We start from the raw sequence: 25,059 nt of genomic DNA, 5'->3' as shown, positions 1-25,059 counted from the left end.
AAACCTGCCATTAATTCAGATGGAAAATAGTTTGTTGTCTAACATCAGTTGAGACGTTATTTCTCCTGAATTTCTATAATGATTTTCCTAGATAATTTAATTTGACATGTATCACTGTCTCTGACACTTCTCGTCTGCCAGACCATGATAAAATCCGACTAACTCAAGTGTATTATTCTTTTAAGTAATGGACTTTTTAGAAGGACAGTAAATACTTTAATTTAAGGTTTTATTATGCCAGGATTCAGCAGCTTTGTAATGAGCTTTTGGGGATTTTCAAAAGGTTAACAAGATTTATATTGTGGGATGTTTTTGCATGAAGCTATGAATCACTCCAGGATGGCTCTTATTACTTAGAAGCATATTTTTTGAATATGCAGTTAAAAATATCACACTTGGTAAGTTCTAGGTTACAGACATTCTGGTTTAATTTTAACTTTTTTGTTTTAAACTTTAATGTTTTAAAAAGTGCTATATAAAACCAAAAGTTTCAAAAGGCGAATAGTCTGTATAACATTTTGTAATGTTTAAATTTTTTATGCATTTCTTTAATCATGTGTTGGGGTTTTCTTTCCCATCATGGGAGGAAAAAAGGGCTCTCTAAAGAGTTGGTTTTTTCTTTAGGTGAAACATGAAGATCTTGTATCTATGTGTTTCTAAAGGTGTTTAATATTTACAACTGAGGGACACCTGCTCTATTTCCAGATAAGATACACACATTAAAAAAAAAAATCTGGTGAGATTTCACAAAGAATGGAGAAAATGAACATGTATTTTTTTTAGCTTTGCAACATCTGCTAGCTTTTTCTTAATTATGCTTCCTTATGTTAGTGCTGATATTTTTTCCTTTTATTTTTTTTTCAATAATCCATCAATATACTTAATCCCTTTCTACAGTAGGTTGGGTTTTTTTTTTTTCTTTTGATAGAGATGCTTTCTTTTATTATCTTTCTGAAATTGATTTCCGATGGGGGCAGACTGTTGGGTTTGAGATTTTGAGCATCATTCTTAGCCTGTGTAGCTCTGGGTTTCACTGCTGCCATCAGTTAGGAGTGCATACTGTTGCCGATGTAAAAACATAGTTGTTAATTTCACAGGCAAAAAAACTTTAAAAAGAGTTAATTAAAGAACCCAAAAAGTCCTTGTGGTTTTTTTTCCTAAGTATTCTCCACTGGCCTATAAAATAAAACACTTGCCTGTGCTTGGCACGGGAGTTGCAACCTGCCATTTCATGTTGTTCCTAAGCCTGAGCACAGATGCTGCTCAGTTCTTCTGATGGCTGGATGTCAGAGCAATGAACTTACACTACTTTTCCTTGATATACAGTCCTATATGTAGAGAGGACTGTGATTTTTTTTGTGCCAAATGTAAAGCTGTCAATGAGCTATAGGAAAGCTCCTATCCAATCAGGCATTTTTCCAGTTATTTCTATATAAACAAAATTCCTTTTACATTCCCTAAATGCATTTCTGATGGTGTTCTTTAAAAGCATCAGGTTTGCTACAGTGTTTATCATAAAAAGAAGACAAACATTTAAGGAAATGTTTAAAGGTTGCAAAACAGGAAGGCCAGACTTTAAGATCTGCCTTGTTATGTATGTGATCACGTGTCTGAAAACTGTTTAGACTCGTACCAAGCTTCAGTTTATTTCAAGTTTTAAAGAATTATCTCCTCATATCCCAGTTTTTCTTTCTTTTTGAAGAAGCCTTTGCATTATTTGGGCACACTTTATTTGTTTATTTGTTGGGTTTTGGATCTCACAAGTTATATATTTGTCAAGACTGCTAGTTTTCATGCCACTATTTTTTTTGTTTGTTTACCTGACCATTGCTCCAACCTCAGTCCTTGAACAGGAAGTGTTATTTCAAGATACAGAGTCTCTCTTTAAGCAATTCCAGAACTAAAATCACTTGAACTGTTTCATCATCTTGAAAAAAAACAGTGAGCTTCAATGATTTGCACATATCCCCATGACCTGCTGATAGTAAACAGTGGCCAAATATACTGTCCTCAGTGGGGAGGGTTGGAAAGTCCAGTGTGGGACTGAGGAAGGACCATGCAAATTGGTTTGAAAGCTCATGGTGAAAACAGTGCCCAGAGCCAAGGTTTTACAGAACGGTGGTAGTGATTTGAAGTGATCGTGGAAGTGATTTGAGTGATTTCCCAAATGGTTTAACTTTAATTTATGCATTTTTAGAGATCGGGTTTATAGTATTTTGATCCGTAATCTGGAAATGGTGTTTTGGCTTCTCACTTTTAGTTTAGTAGGTTCCCGGGCATTGAAAGAATTACCTAACATAATGTGAAGACAGTAAAAATCCATTAACATTCCTGTATTCACACAAGCAGTGGTCTGCAAAATGAGTCCTGGAGAGGTGCATTGCTGTCTGTTGGGCATCAAATTAATCTTGGTTTAAAAGAAACAGAGCAAGGTGGTTCTGGATGTAAAACAGGGAGAGAGAACTGGAACTCCTGGATTGGGAGACTGTTAGTGGGAACAGAACTCAAACATGCTTGCTTTGTTCTTACTCCTCCCTGGGTATCCACCTATGGCTCCTGTTGGAGAACAGTAACCAGGCGAGCCCTGTGGTTTGACCAGAGCTGCTCAGGTATACTTTGGTCTCAGACAAAAAAACCCAAACCCAACTCCTCCTAATTGTGCAGAACTACGAGAGGATTAAATGCATTTAGTGTCTATGTGGCTGTATTGGTTAACATCACCTTTCTACTTCCATTCTATATCCCATATTACTGCTTGGTCCCATATAGTTTCTTTCCATATTTTTATGGTATCTGTAGCTGTCACAAGATTCCATATTCGGGTACACAACTCCTGTTCATTTCTCTAAAGAGAGCGTTTCAAGCGGCTCTTCACAAACCAAAACCCTGAACCATTTGCTTCTCTGCGTTCAGAACCTGCCTCTGGTTAACTTAGAGCTGAGCTGTCACGTTCTTCTGGATATTCTTTTCCTCTGATTAATTTTTCCTTATGTTTAGAAATGTGAGCATAACGTCAAGCCCAGGTTCTTGATGGCATAAGTATATGTCTAGTATTACTTTAATAGTTAATGGAAATTCAGTGTGTTTTTAAAAAGCGATTACACTGGTTCACACTGAGGAGCTCATTAAGATACTGTCAGCAAGAACAATGATAAAGCTATTACACTGTATATTACAAGTTTCGTAGTGTTACCTTTTGTTACACATTGAAAACTCTTTACCAAGTTTATTTTAATAGCTGCACACTCTGCTTTCATGTTGATCTAAGCTTTGTCCAAAAGATTGTTTGAGAATATTGAAATTTAATTTATATTGAAAGACGTATTCTAAAATGTAATATTTAAATGTTTTACATTAATATTGGCACTGTTAAAGCAAGTAACAATACAACAGTCCTGGATTAAAGAATCCTGGCTCTGTTTACTTCTACACATACACACATGTGTTTCTGAAATGCTGGAAGCCACCGACTGGTTTCAGTAGACATGGCCAGTTCCACCTGCTAATCACAGCCCCTTTCTCTCCTTGTACACTTTTTTTCTTATCGTCACAGTCAATTTTACATTTAAAAATTTAGGAAAGAAGCACATGTTCTTAAAGGTTTTATTTAACACATTACGTGAAAGCATGGTTTGCCTATTTGTAAAGAATCTGGCTAGTCTGTATTGCTCTGCTCCATCCTTCTGCTTGTTCAAGGATCACATGAACCTAATGTAAATGTTGGGAAACTCAACTGAGAATGTTTCCTGTTTTGATAAGGAAGAATAAGGAGAAAGTACTATGGTGTTATTTGGGAGAAAGAGAAGGAAGGGAAAGAGGAAAGAAGAGAAGAGGAGAAGCAAAATAGAGGAAAGAAAATAGAATGCTGTGAATTGACTGCAACATTAATGAAAAAAACAAGAGCTTAGCCTTGTCTGGCACAGATAGTTTTATCATGCCCAGCACAAACACACATGAAAACTTTACATGCTTTTACTTAAAGTTACTTTTGTGTCCTTTAAAGTGCTTGTATAAAGCATGAATTGGGTCCTAATTTTGCGGGAGGGAATGTCCTTTAATTGTAGCTCACTTGCCTTTTTTTTTTTTCTTTAGTCATTAAGTAGAAATCATCTGGTGTTATCGGACTGGGTCCATACAAAGCTCGGCTGCTTGATCCACCTACTGTGAACCCCTCAGTCCTAATCCTGATTACATTTGCCTTAGTTGATCCCTCTGAAGCCAACCCACTTCAATGTCCTTAGATGCTTGCATACTTCAACGTTTGAAAAAAAACCAAACCAACAGTAAAGTGTTGTTGCCCTTGCTGGTCTGTTTTCAGTAAACTGCAAATATGGGAGGAGGTAAAACTTTATAGAAGAATCACTTTTGGTTTGCAATCAAGTAACTTAATGACAATTCAGAGACTGCTAATGTATTCACCTACTACTACTATTTTGATCAGCTACAAGTTGAAACAGCTACAGGCTGTGAGCAGTTTTGGAATGTAAAATAACTTGTGGTTGTGTGAGGAAGTGTCTTTGTAACTGTAAAAATAGCAATCCTCTGATGGCCCAGCACTGCTGATGTACTTTTTGCCTTGAAACTAAGCCTGTTGCTGAGAGTGAAAAAGAAATGTTTGCACCCCCAAAAAACTGTGAGGGATGTAGACTCTGAGAAAAGTAGGAAAAAAAAGGCATTTAACTGAGATGAAAACAAATTAATTGTTCCATTGTTGTTATAGTCCTTTATATACTGGCATTCAGATAACACTGCATATCTGACAAGCTCCACAATTACCCATTAGGAGTCTTTGTCTTGGCCTGTAATAAACAATTTTTGAGGGATTCTCTTCACCTGTCCTTTTAGTTTAGCTCAATGGGAACTTCATCTGCTAAAACTTTTCTGCTTCCATAAAACAAACTTACCTTAAATGACACTCTGATGGGAGCTGGAGAGGTCTTTTGAGCTGTTGACTGCTCAGATGCCAGTTATTGCTACGACGTACTGCTTTTCTGTCTCTGAAATTACTTGATGATTCCTTTACTTATGTTGACAAGAACAGCTCTAGGCCCTTCTTATTAGTCCCACTTTACTTTGAAATAGGGCCTGTGGTTTTAGTCGTGATTCATCCCAGTAGGCTGTACTGCTTTCTGCCTTGATTATAGCCATTTTAATGGTAGCTAGAGAGAGAGGGAGAGAGACGCTTCTCTTACAATTAGGGAGCTCAGACAAAATTACATTATCATCCTTTATCAAGGGTTTTGGTTTGACAAAACTAAGAGCAGATGTAGGAGATTTAAACTGCATTCTCTGTTGAGAAAATAAGAGAAAAGAGAAGAGAAGTGAAGAAAAGAGAGGAAAAGGAAAGGGAAGGGAAGGGAAGGAAAGGAAAGGGAGAAAGAAGAAAAGAAGAAGAGAAAGAAGGAAAGAAAAAAGCTTTGGAGAAATGCAGGCAAGATATGTTAAAAAAAAAGGGAGAATAAATGATGTAGTCCTGTAGTGACGCTGTAATTTAACATTTTAATAAGCTGAATGGTAGTTAAGGACATACATATCTGCTGCACCACAGTACAGAAGGTATAAGAAAAGGAGACGAAATGAGACCCCCTCAGTGGTGGTTCCTTCCAACTTAATCATTGTCTGGCATAGAATGTAAAATGTCCCTGGTGTCTGGAGGGAATTTGTGAAATTAAATAAACTGTAGGTAACATAGTAGTCAGAATAGTGAGACAAATTGCAGAGGGAACTAAAAAGATAAGAAAGGATAAAACTATTGCTGGGTTAGCATTTGTAAATTCCGCCTTGGCAAATTCCAAATGATGGAAGCTATAATAGAATCTGTTTCTTCTCATAGTTGAAATGTATCTAAAATCGTTTTTAAAAATCCCACAGCTGCTTTGCAAACACAGAAATTGAAAAATAGGTTTTCATTTTATTTTTTACGTTAAGGAGGGGTTTAGAGTTCCTTGCTAAAGTTTAAAATTTGTAAGCCTTGTGTGACATCCTCTTTGAAGCCTTGTGTGACAAAAGTTTTAGCATCGCAGTGAGTGTATATTTTTTAATTAAAATCAAAGGTAAAGCAGATCCTCATAGGCTAAACGACAGCAAAGGTGACCTCTAATAGCAAAGATAAACTTGGGAAAAAGATATAGAAAATTTTGTCTAACAAGATTGAACACCCCGAGTAAGGAATCACTGGCCTCATTTCCAGGACTAGTAGCAAGAACTGAGTAACTGAGAATATAACTGACGTTTTCAAGCAAGGTCAAGAATTGTGTGGGGTCAGTGGTCTGCTCAAGAAATGGACAAAACATAGACGTACCTCTTTATGAGTGAATTATAGCAATGCCTATTTTTTTAATACATATTGCATATGCCTGACTCTTGTGTTTATATAAAGATGCAGCATTATCCATGCAGGGAGAGAACTAGAAGTTGAAGGAAGACAAGGAAGAGGAGGGTAGCCATGTACCGAAGGGTGCGTTGTCTGAGGTTACACCAAGCCTCGTGGAAGGGTGGGTTATAGTGTGCAGCTCCTCTCGTGCCAAGGAAAGTGAAGTGGCCAAGTTCGGATCAGGTCTTACAGGGAAGTTCTGTGCAGCTCCCAGAGGGTCTTACCCAGTCTCTCTCTCTGAGCTTAAATATATTATTAAGCCTAGAAGATACAGAAGTATTCAAATGATGAAAAAAATATATATATTATGTTCTTTTAATTTTTTTAAATTTCCTAGTATTTTCTGGGTTACTTTCGCTCTCCTATTTTAAATCTAATTGTCCTCCTACAAGTGGTATTCTCTTGCCATATTACCTGCATTTAGAGTTAGTTTTTAATTTTACTAAGAAAACCAAGTCGAAATAAGAGCACATCTATAAAGCCAGAAGTAGGTGACTGCAAATTCTGTAGTTGGCTGCCCTATGCATTGAAGTCTGTGATGCCAGATAGTTTCTGATATAAATCATGTTATTGATGTCCATCTGAGATACAGTGAGTAGAAGAAATGGACTTTTAACATAAAATATCAGGTGAGCTTACACTCCCAGCAGAAAAAGAGGTATGCATTGACATTTAAAATAAGATATTGAGAAAAGCTATATATACTGTCAGGGATTAACACAGGATAACAGTATTTAAAACTAACCATAATTAAGTCTTCTGAATATGTCCTATATGAGCAATGTTCCACTTAAGAGATGTCTTAAGACAAAACTTTCAGAAACAGCAATAGTATGATAGATGTGGTAACTGAAATCTAAACTTATTTTTAATAGTTTTTATCAGGAAATTACTTAGTATGCACTTATTTACTAATATGTGTATGAATTACTGAGTGAAACGTATGTAAGGTTAACTCTTAGGTCCATTAAAATAGCAGAGTCTTGCTATGATTAAAACCACAGTGGATATCAAGTCATCAAATGTCTGGAATTTGCTATTTTTCTATATGCAAGCTAGAGAGCTATTTTGTATTTGATTTTTTATACATACAATATAAAATAAAATAATGAACGTGGGGTATCATCTCTGATGTGTCATTTCTGCAGCGTTTAGTTTTGCTACCTGAAAACAGAAAATGGGCTATATTTAGTTTTACAGATTTATCAGCTAGTGGTATCTCAGTTTCTTCTATATAAGAATAAATAAATTTGCTTCATCATTATGACTAATCAGATCAAATCATGCAGCTTTAGTATTGTTCATTATGTGTGCACTGGACCCAGATGCCCATACTCCGGTGATAAAATTAGTGTCTGATACTCCCCTGTGACCACAACTTGAGAAGGGCAGTAGGTAGCAGAAGCGGAACTGCTAAGCATGCCCACATAAGAATGTCACACTTAGGTAACAGAGTGTCCCTCAGGTCAGCCTACGATAAGAGCAAAGTCAAACAAGGCTGAATCCTTGATGTTTTGTGTTCTAAGTATCTGAAAATTGTTCACGACCAGCCTCGACCTACAAGACCTCAAATGATCATATGAGCAAGGCAATAAATCGGTGGTAACTTGCCCTGAGGCCCGTGTTGTAGTGGCGATGTTGTGAAAGTTACATCTAGCGTTAGCCTGTCCACATAGATCTGCCTACTCGTTCAGGCTTCACAGACGGGAAAATTTTATATTTACTCATACCGAAGGGGAGCTATGGTGGCTGAATGGGCATGGCTGAAAGGCTCCGCATCGTACCAGTGCGGTCCGGTGGAGATGCACAGGAATACCACAGCATCAGGAGAGCTGGGGAACCACTTGCTTTCCAAAACTCCACACCTGAGCAAGATCTTGGCAGTGCCAACGGCTTGTAGCAGCCCGGCAGTATTTGCCAAACATCCAGGACGTGGCCTCCTGTCGTGGGACAGACTGATTCACCTTCCTGACAGAAATCAGAAATGGAATGTAGTGGGCATACCGGAAAACCGTTTGTGTAGGAAAAGGCACTCCAAAAATTATGATATCCAGAGGAACGGACAGCAGCTTTTGCAATGTCGACATGCTTCAGCTTGGACTGGCACCATTTTACGGCCAGGCCATACAAAAGCAAACTTTCAAGTCATGCCAAGTGCCCAGGAATACCAAAAAGAAGAAAAAAAGTATACAGGTAACTGGCATTATTATGCAGAGCACAGCAAATGCTGTATTAAAAAACCAACAACAACAAACAAACAAAGCAATCAGGTTGTTACATCTTTGTTTATAGTCAAGGCTTTGGCCATTAGTAAAAGCATTATTATGTGGGGACTGTTTTCTTGTTACCATTTTACATTTTTTTTTAACAGGGATAATTGTGATTTTTTAGTATTCCTTTTTATTGAATTTAGTAGCTTTGTGAAGAGCTCTGATGACAATGTGATGAGTACTTACTGAGGTTTTCTGTATGATACTTAATATAAAATCACATCTATCCTTTAGCCCTTTAAAAATGCATTTGTCTCTCTCTTTATGGGCTTGATAAGCTGATCAAAAATCTTTTCTGAACATGACCTTTTAAAATAAAACATATATTTGATATATTAAAAATGCAAAGGCAAATTAAAGCATTCTTTTACTACTTTCAGGGTGTTCATCTCTAACCTGTGACTGTGTTGTCTTTTCTTCTTTCTTATTATTAACCATCCGCAAAGCCTCAGTAAGTGCACATACAGAAGTCAAATAAATGGAACTTGTTGTTATGGATATTCTTTGCCTCAGTAGTCAGGTGAATTAAGCATTTTCTTTCAGGTAGCTTTTTTTTTTCACGTCAGCGCAGCATTAAATGAATTCCTTTTAAGAATCACGTTCGGTTAGGTATTGGCACAAATTTAGTGCTTAAGTTATTTTTATTCCTTTTTACACAGGGACAAGTAGTTCTTCATTGTTCTTCACCCAAAAAATAATTACTGCATATTGGGAGGGAGGGACTACAAGTTGTTTTCTTTTACTTAAGACTTGCGTCACTTCAGGAAGCAAGATTACAGTGTCGGGCAGGATATCACCTCATGAAAAAGTTAAACTGGTCTAAGTACCTGATTTCTTTAGCTTTAGTTGCTCTTTACCTCAGAGTGCCTCTTTGCCAACAGATGTCAGGTGTTGATCGCTTTAACGTCTTACTAAGGGCTGTCAGGAGGCTGCCAAACCCAGACAGTCTCACCCAAGAGTCTGTTAATTACGTTGTGTCAAGCTACATTAGCTAGCTTGCCGCTTGGTTTTATTTTTGAACAAATGGAACTTTTTACCTCGCAGTTTTCATGTGGAGTTGGGGTAGGGAATGACTCAGAAAAGGTACATGTTTGAAGTCTTGGCGGTTACTTTCTCAAGCAATAAGCCACGTAATTAACTGAGGTCTGCTAACAGGGTCTTCCAATTAGGAGATATGGGGAGACTTAACAAATTGGGTTGTCTGGGTCACAGGTCTATAATGACTCTTAGCAGTGTTTGCTCAGAGACTATCTTAAAAGTTGTCAAACACCGTTCGAGAATTTTGTTAGCCAGTTTGTTGGCAAACCTCTCAAGGAGCGAATGCTTTCTGACAAGACTGTGTGGTACCTACATGTGTGGAGAACAGTGCAAGGAACTAGCACAAGAAAAAGCAGGGATGAACCCTGGAACAGTCTTGATCATGAAAGAGCAGGCTCCGTTCTCTTTTAACCAGATTCGTTCAAGGTGTCAAATATTTCCAGAGAGAACTGGATTTGTAGTGAATCTGAACATTTAAATATAGACTATGACATTCTTTGTTACCCAGACAGACTAATGAGTCTGAAGTGTTTCAATAAAAAGCACATCACACTGGTGTTTTGTGAGTCACATGCAAGTTTAGTGGAGTGTCATTAACCGAGGTACAGCAGGTTTTGTGAGAGAAGCGGTTTTAGAGAAAGGACTAACTTAAAACATGTTGAGAAAAGAGATGTGCTATTGTGGAAGGTTTTCCTCAGGTTTAAACCAGGGGCAGCTAGTTTGAAGCCTGCTGCATCTGTTGCAAACCCAAATAAATTATTTTAATGCCGGGAAGCTTTAGCTCTTTTCCCCTCAACTGTATCACTTGCTATAATAAATATAGTGTAGACAAAATGACAATTTTTAATGTCTGTTTCTGAGACATGCTCTAGGAGCTGTCAAATGCTACTGTAACTTTACAGCACTAGAATTCCGTAATTCTACATACTTTATGATTTAGTGACAAGTAGAGTTTTCAAAATAAGAGAAATACTACATAAAGTTAATTTTTTGTTCTTGTAAGTGCTCAATATTATTTTGGATTCTGACGTTAGGTTTTCTTAGTTTAGTCTCTAACACTAAGACCCAGGAGGGTCAGGACTGATGTGAAAAGTTGATATGTAGATTCCTCAAACAGTAAGTTTGCATAGTCATATTTTTGAGGAACCATTTTGAGTCTCCGATCATAGTACGTAAAGTGAATGAATAAGGTAGTGCGAATATATACAGTAAAGAGAGGTGGTAACTCATCATGTCGGCACAGAGATAGCTGTATTTGACAGATGATGTCTGTTGCAAAAGCCACCTTAGTACTTCTGCTCAAAAGCTGTTACAGTTTTCAGTATATTTTCTTGATCACATGAGATAGATACTGTCTGGGATGTGTCCCTTGTTATGTGGTGTGAGTCCTGAACGTGCAGATTTGTGTTCTCCTTGAAGAGTAGTGATCTACCTTTTTTTCCACCATAACCTTCATCAGAGGTGGCTGAGAAAGTGCAGGCAACAAGAAAATCTGTAAATAGGAAATACAGTGATTTTGTAACTTGTAAAAATGTGTATTATAAGTACGTATTATAAAACTAGGAGCTGATAATATAAGAGTACATAACTGTTAAGAGTTCAGAAAGGTATGTTTAATCCTTGCAACTGCATGTTTGAATGTGCACAACTTTTTGACTAAATACTGGATTTTTATTCGTCTGTACGCATAAAACAGGAACGCAACGAATAGAAAATCCTTCCATTTGCCCTGACTAGTCTGAATGCTCTGTGATAATTCCCGCAGACTGACACTGCCGAATCTTTTATAAGTGGTGCACAGGAGCCCCTCCTGGAACACAGAGATAGCCGGGACTCTAACCAGGGGCGCACAATTTGGGGACAATTGAGAGAATTTGGCTCTTGCGGGCAATACGCCACCTGCACAATCACCCGGGTGGTAGAGGTAGACAAGAGGAATGGGTTGTGCTGAATGACACGTCCTTTTTGTTTGTCAGGGACCTCAGTTGGTTGGGGTGTTCCATTGGGAGGGTCATCCACAGGAATACTGCCTGGCCTTAAGATTTACCTGGGTTCATTTTGGTGGTTTTTGTAGCTAAGTCACAAGAGAAGTGCAGCTTAGTGGGGTGTTTGTTCATAATTAAAAGTTTTAGCCAGAGTTTTTAAAACAGGAGTTGAGGAGAAGCTGCGTGGTCTGCAGCCCTCCCGCAGACACCTCCTTTCAGGCATTTTCAACCTGACTTCTGCCCACTGCACCTACACTTCTGATTTACACCAGAGTGAGTATTTCAAAACCTTTGGGACATTCAGGACTCAGGTTCAGCAAGTAATTTCTACCTTTTTTCCTACAGTGAACTGACACCTCAGGCTGTGAAGTGTTCAAACTTTGGATTCTCTGCTGCAGCAGTATCAAAATTTCTGTTTTATCACTGGCCTGTTTGCTCACACTGGAGGTTTTATTCTGCCAGTGATTCCATGTGTTCACATAATGAGACACTTGTGAACTAATAAAATTCCAAGGGTGATACTACATTGCTGAAGGCAATGAAAGCTCAACAGAACATGATTTAAAGACTCTAGTATTCAAATCAGAATACAAGACAAAGAAAAGTTGTTATATTATTTTCTACTCCACTTTCAGACTTTTGATAAAGACTTCACCTGACTCTTTCATCAGGTGGTTTATTAATTGTTCAAAGTGGTACATGAAAGGGACCTACAGGATTGGACCATAAGAGATTAAAATGAAAATATTTTAGGAATATTTCAGTTTTAATAGGGATGTTAAACCTTTGCAGGGTTTTTTGAATTGGTTTGTTTCCAAGGGAACAGCAATCTGCAGTGCTACAAACCTCTTTAATGGTAGCACATTACCGGTAAGGAGCCCCCATTCCCCGGCAGTATTTATAATTTTTTTTTTTTTTTTTTGGTCAGAAAATGCTCTCATCCCTTTTTCTTTTTTTGCTCATTCTTCACAGTTTCATGTAATTTAATTTCATCGCAGTATTACAGTAATTCTGACAAAAATAGTACATGACACATTTCTAAGCATAATTGACATAGCATTAGAAAACAAAAAATGTTTGAGGGATTTATTTTGGAACAGAAAGTAAGTCACAGGCTGTGCCACATCGAGATACCGTATCCTCAGGTGCCATCCTGGCTGGGACAGCTCTATCTACACATGATCTCAATTCTGTTTAGTTTTTCAGTAACAAACCTAAATCAAATCAGGGGAGAAAAAACAAGAGCAGAGAAGATTCTTAGGAATTTTGACTCATCTGGCGAAACAAACCCACATGGGGAAAAAATTCCCACTAAGAATTTAAAGCCTGGTTCTCCAAAGCTTTTCTGGGTGGTATAAAAGTATCTAGTTATTCTGCTCTGCTAACCTGTAAAATACAGCCTCACCTCTGTGCAAGCTCTCACTTAAATTCCTGTTAGCTGTACAGGAGATTGGTTTGTGGTAAATGAACAACCCATGTATTGCACTTGTAAGATACTGTTTTATTTCTTGTTTTTTTTCTGGGGAGTGTGGAGAGGTAAGCTCGGCAGGTTGTATGTGTTACATTTGTATGTACTACACTATTACTGACCGATCACACAAATGGGGATGGTTTGGGGGTTCCTTTGTGAACAGCTATGGCAGAGTTTGTGAGGAAACAGGGCATGTTTTTATGAAGTGTTGAACATCCATTCTTGAAAAATCAGATCTTGCTTAAGACATGTTTTTTGTCACAGATAAAATCACTGTTTTAATATTTAGATCATGGGCCTGAGTTAAAACAAAAATGAATTTTTATTGTGTACTTTTTCACATTGTATTTCACAGTGCTATTTGTTGAGTTAGGTCTTTGGTAAAAACAGCGTGGAGAACGAGGTTTCATTTGTGTTTTACTTCTGGGATTTCATTAACTACTAATGTTCTTAGTGAAGTAAGATGTTAGGTTAAATTATTAGAGCTGTAGCAGAAGAGGTTCATTTCAGAAGCAATTTGGTTGATTCAGTAGAATTGATCTTGATAGAGTTCATTCTGACTTACCAAATGTGGTGTTATTTTCTGAGCAAGTTAATAAAAAAATGTGTGTTAAAGATGCTTTTTTTTATAGTTGGAGGAACAAAAATTAACAATCCAAGCATGAATTTTAACATCTCTGGTCCACAGAAGCACTTGTGCTGAATTATGTTAGCTTGCACATTAGATACTAATCAGCAATGCTTCTTGTTTAGAGGGGTTCTATACGGTTGTATGTTGGAAGGAGAACTATTCCCTATCAGCTCTTTGCATTAGACTGAAACATTAAATGATACCAGATAGGGAAAAATAGGTACGTCATGCCTGGTTCTTACATATTTTGCTGAGCTTTTAAGGACCATTTGAGTGTATGTTCATCAGGGTTGTTAGATGTGTACCTAAGATCCTACGTGAAAAAGGGCCAACCTATACAGTAATTTTGGCAATCCTGTAGATTGTTTAAAATGAGTGAAACAGGAAAACTAAGACCTCATCATCAAATCAGTAATAGTTCTGCTTCGTAAAAATAAGAACAAGCATTAAAGAGAGATGCTGTCTTGTTACTGACTTCACAAGTTTTACCGTGTTTTATCTGTGCTCTGAAGAAAAAAACATATTTTGCCAAGTAAAAACCAAATATTAGCTAATGTAAGTTAAAATAAAATAATTTATTTTAGGTCAAAAAGAATGACAGATTAATCAAGGTATATTGATTGTATTGAGGTTTGGGGTGCATTAAGCAATTATAAGATCATATAGTTTTTGTTGCAGTGACATTGACATATTCATAGCTTGTTGGTGAGCCAAAAGGAGCAAAAACCCTCCTTATCCTACACAGTCTGTTGTCGGAAAAGATCACTTCTAAAAGTGCTTCATGATGGAAGCAGAAACGATAACAAAACAGAACAGCAAAGCAATTAGCTTATTAATAATATCTAAGCGGTGCTCTTTTTGCTGATTATATTATTTTGACATTTCCCACCTGTTGAACTCAATAGAAATTACCTCCCCGAATGACTAAAGTTTAGAAAAGCTGCTTCCTCGTAAATGCATTACCGGGCAGCGAGGAGGATTGTGTATGTGGGGAAGGCTGGGGAGATTCATGCATGTAATTCTGTAAACCAAAATCAATAAAGCTGATGACAGATTAAGTTGCTAAATTTTGTAAAACTCGACTACTGTTTGGGTCATCAGCACAGCACTATTGGATTTTCTATGGTTTAATGCTGAAAAACAGGATTATTGATTTTAGGATTTTCAGCGTATCCCCTCTGGGAGTTCTTAAGCAGTCTTTATAATGCTTCACACTTAAGTTGACAACTACAGTGACATAACTGTGGCCTCGCCTTAGTAATCATTTTCTAATCATATTCGAAAAGGCTGGAAGTGGTTTATAAAATGATTATTGCAGACAAACGGGGGGAACAGGAGGGTTGTTGGGTCATCGCTTCTTTGTCTGGTGGTCATTGCTACCTGCCTGCCATCTTCCCTTGGAATTAACTTACAGTCACAGATTAAGACCTTTGACTGTCATAAATCTGCTTCCCAATATGTTTGACTGGCAGGGGAGTTCACAAGCCGTCCCAATATAAATAGGATTTTAGCACATCAGGTGCTGCTCCAAAGTAAAACGGGCTGCTTCGCGGTCGACTTTTGTTGGTGTATATTCATTGCTCCTCTCCCGTTCCATGTGTATGCATGCCTGCCTGTGTATGCATGTGTGTGTGTACGTAAAGTAGCAGCTGAGATAGGGTAACAAAATGAACTACTGTATGCAAGAAATCTATGAAGTGCATCCAGCTGCCGGTAGCAACTGCTACATGCAGTCCACTGATTATTGCACATATATCGAAGATAATCAGGGTTACAGCAGTTGCGATGCTCAGGTCCTGCACAGTAACAACATATATATGGAACAGGCCTGGGCGGTGAATCAGCCTTATACCTGTAGTTACCCTGGAAACGTGTTTAAAAGCGAGTACTCTGACATGGACATGGCCCTGAATCAGTACAACCAACCTGAATATTTCACCGAAGAAAAACCTACTTTTTCTCAAGTGCAGTCGCCATCGTACTCGCAGAAGAAAGGTAGGGGCAATTTATTTAAATAACAACAGCAACAACAAAAATCTCTGTTTTGTTTTGGTTTTTTTGTTTTGCTTTAAACTTGCAGTTGCATCAGTTGGCTCAGATACATCTTTGACTGTGAAGGCTGCCTGTTCAAAATTGAAAGCAGCAGTAACATAGGTTGCTAGGTGATTGTAAGGTTTTTGGTGAGCGAGGAGGATTTCCAAGCACTTTTTCTTAATCTATAAAAGACATTTGTGAATATATTGCATGTTTTCTGCTTGCTGGGGCTATTAAGTTCATTTGCTATTCACCAGTGAGCTCGATAAGAAAGTTTCTCTTCTGAAATGTCGTCATTATATATTCTGCATCTTAAAGCTGTGTTTCTGGTTACATACAAACAATTTGTGTGAGTCCTTGTTATCAGTAAATGTGAACTCTGTTTACTCAGCAACTTGGGAAAAATATTTTGAAAATAGAACTGTAAATATGTGGGGGAAAATGATTACATTTAACAGAGTTGCTGTCTTTTAAGTGAAAACCATGTAGTTTCTGATTATGCAAAGCAAAAAAGACTGAAAGTTCAATAATATATCTGTGCAAGAAAGACTGTTCTGCATCCAAAAAGTTGATCTAATCAATGTGTTGGTGAGACATGATCAGAGTGCAGTATCTGATCCCTCAGGGTTAAATCGTTGCCTGTTTTTAGGATTTATTCTGTTGCCTTCCAGTAAGCAAAGCAGATATCACTTCTCAAAAAGAGCCCAGAATACCAACAAACCCTTAAAAATGTTTTCAGTGTTATTTGTTCTGAACTCAGACAAGCAATCTGACGCATACAGTATATACGTTCTCTGTGTTTCTTGAAAATCACATTGCTAAAGAATAAAAATACACAGTCTGTTGTACCAACAAGATGTCCTTTTTTGCTTAAGACCAGATTTTCTGTATGCGGTTATCCAAAACCCCAGTGAATCTGATGTAACTAGGTAGACAGAGAAAACAATGTGTACTACTTTTAAAGTGGCTTTGGAGTAAAAAGTAGACTGTTTAATCTTATTAACGACATGGACAACTTAAATATTTTCCTTTGTGCAGGCAATATTCATTAGCAGTTTGTTCAAGAAATGGTCTTAATTTCTATACTTTGAATAGCATTGTATTTCATAATAAATGAAATATTTTTTTAAAATCCTGTTCTAGAAAACTGTGGGAACATGATCAAATTGTAGATGAAATGTAGTTGTGGATAATGTATGTTTTTGTATTGTGCAACATTTTAAATTCCCTTTAAGGCCATTTATCTGCTATTGTGTTTTATAGAATGAATTTGTAACTCTTTGTAGACTTTTCCTATGTCATATTTTTGGTTAAAGAAAAACAGAACTCAGGGTTAACTTTGAGAAAATAGAGACTTACTGTTGCAAAGTCAGTGAAGGAATACATCTTTCATAATATTCCTTCACTGACATCTGCTCTGTATAAAGTTTTTTTACTCGTTTGGTTCAAAGAACACAGAGTTGTTTTTAAAAACTGCTTGTCTGCCCTGGTTTTGTACTACCTCAGTTTCATTAAGAAATGGCCGTAAATTCTGGTGGAAGCGGGCTCTCAAGCCGGCTTCTAATTGATCATTCACAGAGACTGAGCACTGTGCTTTGGGATTCTTTAGAGCCTTATTACTGCGATAATCAATAAAAAGTTGCATCCCTTCTGTCAAACCTTTGCAAATGCTGAGTTTGTTAAGCAGAAGAGATCTAAACTGCGTGGGACATGTGCGTCTTCTCTTTTTTTGTTGTTTTTAATTTCCATCTTTTAACCAAGCTATCATAAAACTAACGAATCTTTTAATCCTGTCCTAAGAACAGAAGGCTCTACACAGGGCATGTGTGTCTGCATTGATCCAAAATTGATTTTAGGGGGGACGAGGGAGTTTCTTAGAGAAGCCTTGGTAATAGCCCATTAAAGCAAAATTAAGTCCCGAAGCAGGTGTTCATGACGAGTCTTGATTGTTGCAGTTGCTTTTTCTGTTAGTCCCCTGAAATTTGTAGTAATCTCAATAATATGCTCTTCAAATCGGATTGTACTTTACGGTAGCACATGGAGCCTTTTCCTATCAAAACTTTTTGCTAGTTATTAAATGGTTAAAGTCTTTTCGCTCTGGGAAGAAAAAAAAATCAATGTTTTAGATGCTGAAAAAATTGTCGTTTCTGAAGGGAAGTTTAAATACTTTTCTATCTTTGTGTCACTTTAAAAGAATTCAGAAAATAACTTTAAAAAACAGGAACCAAAGACACCAACAATGTGTCACTAAATGAAAAAAAAGTATTTAGAAAGTATAGCCAGTTATTCTAAAATCTAAGAAAGCACTTAAGCTGCTCCAGTTATTACACTACATTAAAAACTATTATTTCCTCATTATCTGTCACAAATTCTGATGAAAGACTTGAACTTTAAAGGAAAAAATTGTGCTTCAGAAAATCAAGAGATGGAGGTGTGGTTTTAGCTTTGCATCTGCTTGTTGCTCCGTTCTCCTTTGTGCCGTAGTGCGTGCTGTTAGAAGGCAGCAGCACAATATTCCTGCGAGAACCTACTGGTTTATGAAGGAAGCCCTTTTGGATCTGATCCTGCCATAGGAGACAGGCAACCAGATAACACTTGGTTTTCTACACGGGGCTGTGGAATGTGACGAGCAGAACAGGGCTGATCATCATGAGAACGAGGTGCTGTTCTCAGTTCTGTCCCAGAGAGGTTAAACTGGAATATTTTTCCCCACTTAGGGCGCTGCTGGCCATAGGATGGGTGATGGTCCCGGGGAGCCGGTGCCACCCTGCCCTTGCACAGAGGCTGAGCAGCTCGGCAAAAGTGTCCTCGGATCTCCTCACAACGGCCTGTGCAGCGAGGAGGAGCACCCAGTGACAGGGCACGGGCAGTGCAGTTAGGAAAGTACAAAAGAAATCCCTCCAGAGGTCTGGAAACCTCAGTATCTACACCCTTTGGCCAGTTGGACAACATGTGAAGTAGGTCTGCAAAGTTAAAACTGTGGTGAGAGTTGGCTTTCGCTTCCCTTTGCGGGGTCCCTTCCTCGACAAAGTTAACAAAAGGTGCCCTGGGGTGTCTCTGAAGTTAGACTCTAACTTCAGGGTCTGCGAGGGCGGACCAGGAGTAACCAGAGGCTGCCCCAAAAACCAAGGGTTTGCAGGTGGGAATTCTGGAGTCGGGCTGTAGCAGCGCCGGCTCCTCAGCCCTGCATCTCACCTTGCTTCTCAGGTACAAGGTGAGGTTAATGCCGTCTTTTTAAGGGTTCTTGGTATGGCCGGAGAATGGGGCTTTGAGAGTGATTATTGTTGTTATTATTGTAATTGTAATTTCATTATTATTTCCCTTTGTATTTGCTCAGGCAATTTACATGCAGCTGAGAATATGTAGCGTAGAACTGCTAGGGTACACGACTGAATTAGCCCAAACTGAGTTCTCAGCGGTGCGAAAACATCAGGGTACTTTGTGAATAGCTAAAGAAATGCAACATGGAGATTATGTCAAAATGTCCTCTCATCAGTGCAGGGAGTATGTGTGCATATAATCAATTTACACAAACACCGAGCATTTGTCATCTTTGGCCTTCGCAGCAGGGCAGCTCCCAGTATGATAACAATTATTTTGGGCCTAAAAATGATTAATTTTGCTCTTGGCCACCCATCTGAGGGGGTGGCACTGATCAGAAAATTGGCATCTTATTCAGCAAATCATTATGCATTTGGAATTATATTTCTTTTTTTAATAAAAATGCCAGCAGAAAAAGTGTCTTCAACTCCTTTAATCTAACCCTTGCACAACCAATTGAAAGAAACTAATTGAAGGCTGGGAAAATGAACAAAGTTACACTTTGCTTTTGTGTCAGTAGTAAAACTTAGATTTCTAAATAGGTAAGTTACTTGTGATACTACGGTATGGTCTCTAAAAACATTTAAATACTTTTGGGAAGAAAAGTTGCTTGGGTGGGCATTTGAGCATTATCTACAGTAATGCATTTTGTACCTGTAACTGGTGATGGCTGCAAGTCCAGTACCGATCACAGCCGTGTAAGTGGTGACACAGTTTAGGCTAAAAATGTTTTCAGCACGTCTGTGCAAAAGGCACTGCTGTTGATAAGGCTTCCAACTCAGCCCAAGGAATAGGGCTAATACATAGAAAAGTCATTGAGGGAAAAGAAACCATAAAAAATGTTCCAAATTCGATCTTTGCAGAATCTCTTGCCAAATTTTAGTAGTTCCATAAATCAAAGAATGTCAGCAAAGATCAAAATTGTGGACAAGCAAGCTGGTTAGCTAACAAGAAATGTGTGAATCTGTTGAACAACAGTCTCTGTGCTTCCAAGCTCAATGGAGAAATAAGCAATTTTTCTCAGTGGGAGTAATTTAAAGAAAGTGGGAAACAAGGATCCGTGTATCAGCCCAGCCTTTCAGATCAATATTGATAATAGCACAAACCAGAATGGAGCATGCTTTTTCTCACTCAGATCTGTGCTTTCTCCGATAAACACTGCATTTAAAGCTTTTTTTAGACAAGTGTATCAAGGATGATATCCGGATAGTTCTTGTAATTTTTTTTTTTTTAATTTGCGGAGAGTTACAATGTGACTATGAAATCAGTAGAACAGCCATATGAATTTTCTTTTCAGCTCTAGTACAGGTGGGGATTCTCAAGGTGGTAATTAATTTCATCTTTTTCATTTTCACACTGCAACGTCTTGTAAGTGAATACGAACTTACCGATAAGTCCTAAACTCCTCATTTGAGTGAGTGGTCTCTAGTCACGCAAGCCATACCAAATGGAGGAAAGAAAGATTTCAGAGAATATATTTAAAACGTTTGCCAGTGTACAGTGAAAATAAAAATACTGAATAATGGTCGTAAAACACAAGTGTCTTGTACAATAGCAAAATGGCTTTTTCTGCTTGCAAGATGTAAGCCTATGGTGGATAAGGAACAAACCAATAAGGAACATCTGGTATACAGACACAGTTTGTCTGAGTTGACATTACTCATCTCTTTATTTGGTAGTCAAATATGGTTTGGGTCCTAGAATTTTTTTAAGGTGTGGTTTAATCCCTAAGCCAATATTACATTGTCTGTAGAGGGACAGACCTGTAGATGTCAAGTCTGTGCAATGGTACTCTAAAAAATCGAAATCAGTTGTTTTCTCAAAACAACCTAATGTATGCCAGGTACAGGGGAAAAAATAGTATCATTTTGGGAGGCTGTTTTCATTTAAATAGCTTTTCTTTGCCTTGTTGGGGGGGGCGGGGGGGGTGGGCACTGGGCAAGAACAGCTACTGTCTCATCTGTGTCTCTCCAGACTGTTACACAGTGCACGGTCACATCTACTGCTTTAAGGTATCATTCCTGCAAATGGTAATTGGAGAGAGCAAGCATACAGTATTAATGAAGCAGCGTACCTCAGATGGCTGCATAGGTTAGCAAATCTCCTTCTGTCCATACAGCTGCTGGGGCAAACTCATTGTGTGTTTTCCCGTCGAAGGAAATTGTTTCTCACCACACCTCTACAAAGCTACAGTTAGGATTTAAAAGAGATTGTAAGTTGCCATCAAGATTGGTTATGATGGATTATACAACATATTCTTCTTGATAGGGGTGACTGGTCCTGCTGGGTACTTAGCCTTGCCAAGAGAGTAGGATTAGGCGGGTTGGCAGGTGGGAGCCTGGGGAGCAAAGGAGATACTTTAGGCTGCAGGGGAAAGACCAGACTTGGCAGGTCAAGGTCATTCATTGGTGTTATCCACTGAAAGCGGAGATACAAGGTGGGCATTGGGATGAACAATGTCAAGTCATACTTGACAGACAGTTAACTTTGAGGGTCATATGGGATGCACTAGATTAAAGTCCATGAGGATGCCAGAATACAGCAGACAGAGGCTTGAAAGACCAAAGAACAATGCTGGTTCTTATTGTACAGTTCAGTTCCTCTTAGCTATTTACCTGGGAAGTTTTGACCAAGAAATGACGGGTGAAATATGAACACCAGAAATAGGAACCTACCCAATGTTCCTGTAAGATTCATCATCAGACATTCTTCTTTCATAAGAGAACACCTGGGTTACTCTGTCCAGACAGCATCTGCTTCTTCCACATAGGGGTTTTTTATTTTTGCTTCAGAGTTATTAAACACGTAAGATGCCAAAGTACTTGCTGATGTGAGAGACAAGTCCCTATGAGTCTGTCCCTCCTCTTTTTCACCCAAGTGCTGTAAGGAGTGAGAGAAGTGTCTTGCTCTGCTTCTTCCTCAAACCATCCAACAGACAACTCTGCTGCCATCCATGGCTTCCACAAGAATCTCCATTGGACTATTTGTAGCTTCCAGGCTTACAAAAACGCTTTTGAATTTCCTCCTGCTGATATTGTTCCTAACTCTGATTAGCAGCAAGGATGCACTCAGGCTGCTTATCTGCATGTCTTACAAATGAAATTGCATTGAATTTATGCAGAGGTCAGACTGGATATTTGGAACTGCTAGAAATTACTTGCAGTGGATGTTACAGTTTGTGTGAACCGAATGTGAGTACCCTTGTTCCTCTTAGTATGATGTCTGTTTCTGTGAATTATATATTTTTAAAATACTGCTGAAGGTCCATTTTTCCTACTTTCTAGCAGTTTCTGACCCCACTAGCTGTTGGAAGAAAGGTTAAAAATATACAAAAGTGTGATTATCACTCTCAGATTTGTAATAGAAAGAAAAAACATGTCTATTGCATGCTTTTATTGCCAGCGGTTTTTCTATCCATGTTTCCTGTCGGATGGGTAGAAAAGTTCAAAGTGTGTGCTTACTTTGTGACATAGGTACAATCCTGCAAAAGTTATGATCATAATATTTAACATTTAAGTAGCTTAAATATCTGGCACTTAACATTTCTGATGCAGCAACATTGGGAATGTGGTTGCACATCAGGATGCCATTTTAAGTTTCTGACTAGGAGTGCCTGTAGGAGATTTTTCTTTTCTGCCACATTGGAAAGTATTTCCTGGGTTGGATAAAGTCCTGAAACTCCAGAAGGAGATGGACACCAATGGTCACATGCGTAAACTACTGTATACATTAATATTTAAGAAAGTTGTTTAGACAAGTAGTCTCCTGCTCCTCCAATAGAACAAAGCTGCCGTTACATTAGCAGTGCTAACCAGATTATATACTTAACAAAACATCAAGGCATTTAACTCAGAAGTGATTCTTGAGAAAGCAAACCAGGGATACTGAATTTCAGAGGACATAGTCTATGCTATGCTAAGTCTGCATTTCGTGAACAGCAGTAACCAGCAATAACAAGAAGCCATTAATCTCTGTGAGAAATTTAGTGGAAAATTCTGCATCCCATTGCTGACCCTCCTGCCTCCTGTATCAGCTCCATGTTGTGTATGTGTTGCATGTGCAGAGGCAGGTGTGAGCAAAAGGGGGGCAGGATGGAGATAATAGCCTCTGCTAATCCCCCACTGGCATAGTGTCCATTAGGAGTCAGTGATGTAAATTAGAGTCGAAACTCTGCTGTCTCTCTTCCCTCAAGGTCACAGGACCAGCTCCACGTGTCCACCAGTCTTTATTCAGGAACAACTTGTTCATCATGGTGAAATGAAACCTGAATGTAAATCTCATCTTTTGCTGTATTATAGACTTGTACGATACATCAGTAAGATCTGAGCTCCTTCCCCCGCTCCCCTTTTCAGATGCCAGTGGGAGCATTGGCAAACCTGAGATGCAGGTATCCAGGCATGACTTCAGAGTGCTCCTGCTTCCCAGCGTTACAGAAGAGGGATACACGCTCCTCTGTAATTCGAGGTTCTCAAAATTAAACTAGACATACGAGGTAGACCATACAAATACTTCTTGCCACCTTCTTTCTTTACTGTCTCCTAATCCACTCGCCAGCCCTCAGAAAGTTCAAGTATTTTAACCTCAGTTAATTTCAAGTATTTTCTCTCTGATTTGGGGTTTTCTTTCTGGAGAACCTCTGGCAAGTGTAACTTTAGGAAGACACTTTAATTTAAGCTGTCCATTACTGAGCTGACCCTCTGGCATGTCAGTCCCAGGAAGATGACAGCCACTCCTCTTGCAGCATCCTCCAGTAGCCTTCTGCTGCCCTGAGTCTTGTTGCTGGTTGCCCTCCATATGACTGGTGTGCCGAGTCCCCGAGCTGGACCGAGCCATACCAGTGTGAGCGCTGCAGAAAGGCAGTGAGCTTGGAGTCTGGTGGAACATGTGGTGTTACAGATAGGTTCAGCAAGCCAGTGGCAAGGGATGATGTTACAGGCAGCCACATCTAAAGGACTCTCCCTCATTGCACTCAGAAATTGCACTCAGCTACTTGGCAGATGGTGCATAACTGGGAGGAGCGGCTGGTACACCAGATGGGTGTGCTGCCATTCGGAGAGACCTGGACAGGCTGGAGAAGTGGGATGAGAGCAATCTCTTGAAGTTCACCAAAGGGAAATGCCAAATTCTGCACTGGGGGAGGAATAATAAATGCAGCATTACAGGCTGGGTCCTGGCCAGCTGGAAGGTGCTTTGCATTGAAGTATTTGGGGGTTCCTGGTGGGCAGCAAGTTGGACATGACCAACAGTGCATCCTTGAGGCAAGGAAGGTCAACAGCATCCTGGTCTACATTAGGAAGGTCACCACCAGCAGGCTGAGGGAGGTGATCCTTCCCCTCTTCTCAGCCCTGGGCTCCCCAATACAAGAAAGACATGGACATACTAGAGCAAGTCCAGCAAAGGGCCATGAAGATGATGAAGGGGCTGGAGCATCTATTCTATGAGGAGAGACTGAGAGAGCTGGGACTGTTCAGCCTGGAATAGAGAAGGTTCAAGGTGGGGTTGGAGTGTCTTATCCATGTGTATAAATACCCAATCCCCCATCAGGTAGAAGACAGAGCCAGACTCTTCTCAGTGGTGCCCAGTGGCAGCACAAGAGGCAATGAGCATAAGTAGAAATACAGGGAATTCCAAAGACAATAAAATAGTATTTTCTTTTCACTATGAGGGTGACCAAGCACTGGCACCTCCACAGGTGCCTTCCAACCTCAGCTGTTCTGGGATTTTGTAGAATATTTACTGCAGTTTAATAATCTTAGGCGGTTATACAAATAGCTGCACTTTCCTCTCCTCAAAGTCAACCTGGGATCTCTGTGTGACATCTTTACAGAGAGATTTTTTCAGAAGGAAAAGGTTTGTACCATAACTCCATTAATTATGAGTCATGGGAACAGCTATTTTGAAAGATTTATATTTTAGCCTGTTTAAAAGTTCTCTTT

General features: G+C 38.9%; 1 protein-coding gene across 7 annotated transcripts in view; it reads left to right on the top strand.

Moving 5' to 3' along the window:
• The window catches only part of THRB (thyroid hormone receptor beta), a 160,402-nt gene that overhangs the window by 112,470 nt on the left and 22,873 nt on the right, over positions 1-25,059 (top strand). Inside the window, exon 1 of one of the 7 annotated variants that reach the window (XM_065628552.1) lies at positions 8,116-8,566. The exons of the other annotated variants lie outside the window; for them this stretch is intronic. Coding sequence (XP_065484624.1) covers positions 8,116-8,566 — 451 coding nt within the window. Of the gene's footprint in view, positions 1-8,115; positions 8,567-25,059 lie in introns of those variants that run through there. 7 annotated transcript variants of the gene reach the window in all.

This window comes from Caloenas nicobarica, chromosome 2 (assembly GCF_036013445.1).
Source record: "Caloenas nicobarica isolate bCalNic1 chromosome 2, bCalNic1.hap1, whole genome shotgun sequence".
In the NCBI taxonomy this organism is placed as follows: domain Eukaryota; kingdom Metazoa; phylum Chordata; class Aves; order Columbiformes; family Columbidae; genus Caloenas; species Caloenas nicobarica.
Note: the sequence above shows the minus strand (reverse complement) of the source record. Positions and strands in the feature narration are given on the sequence as shown.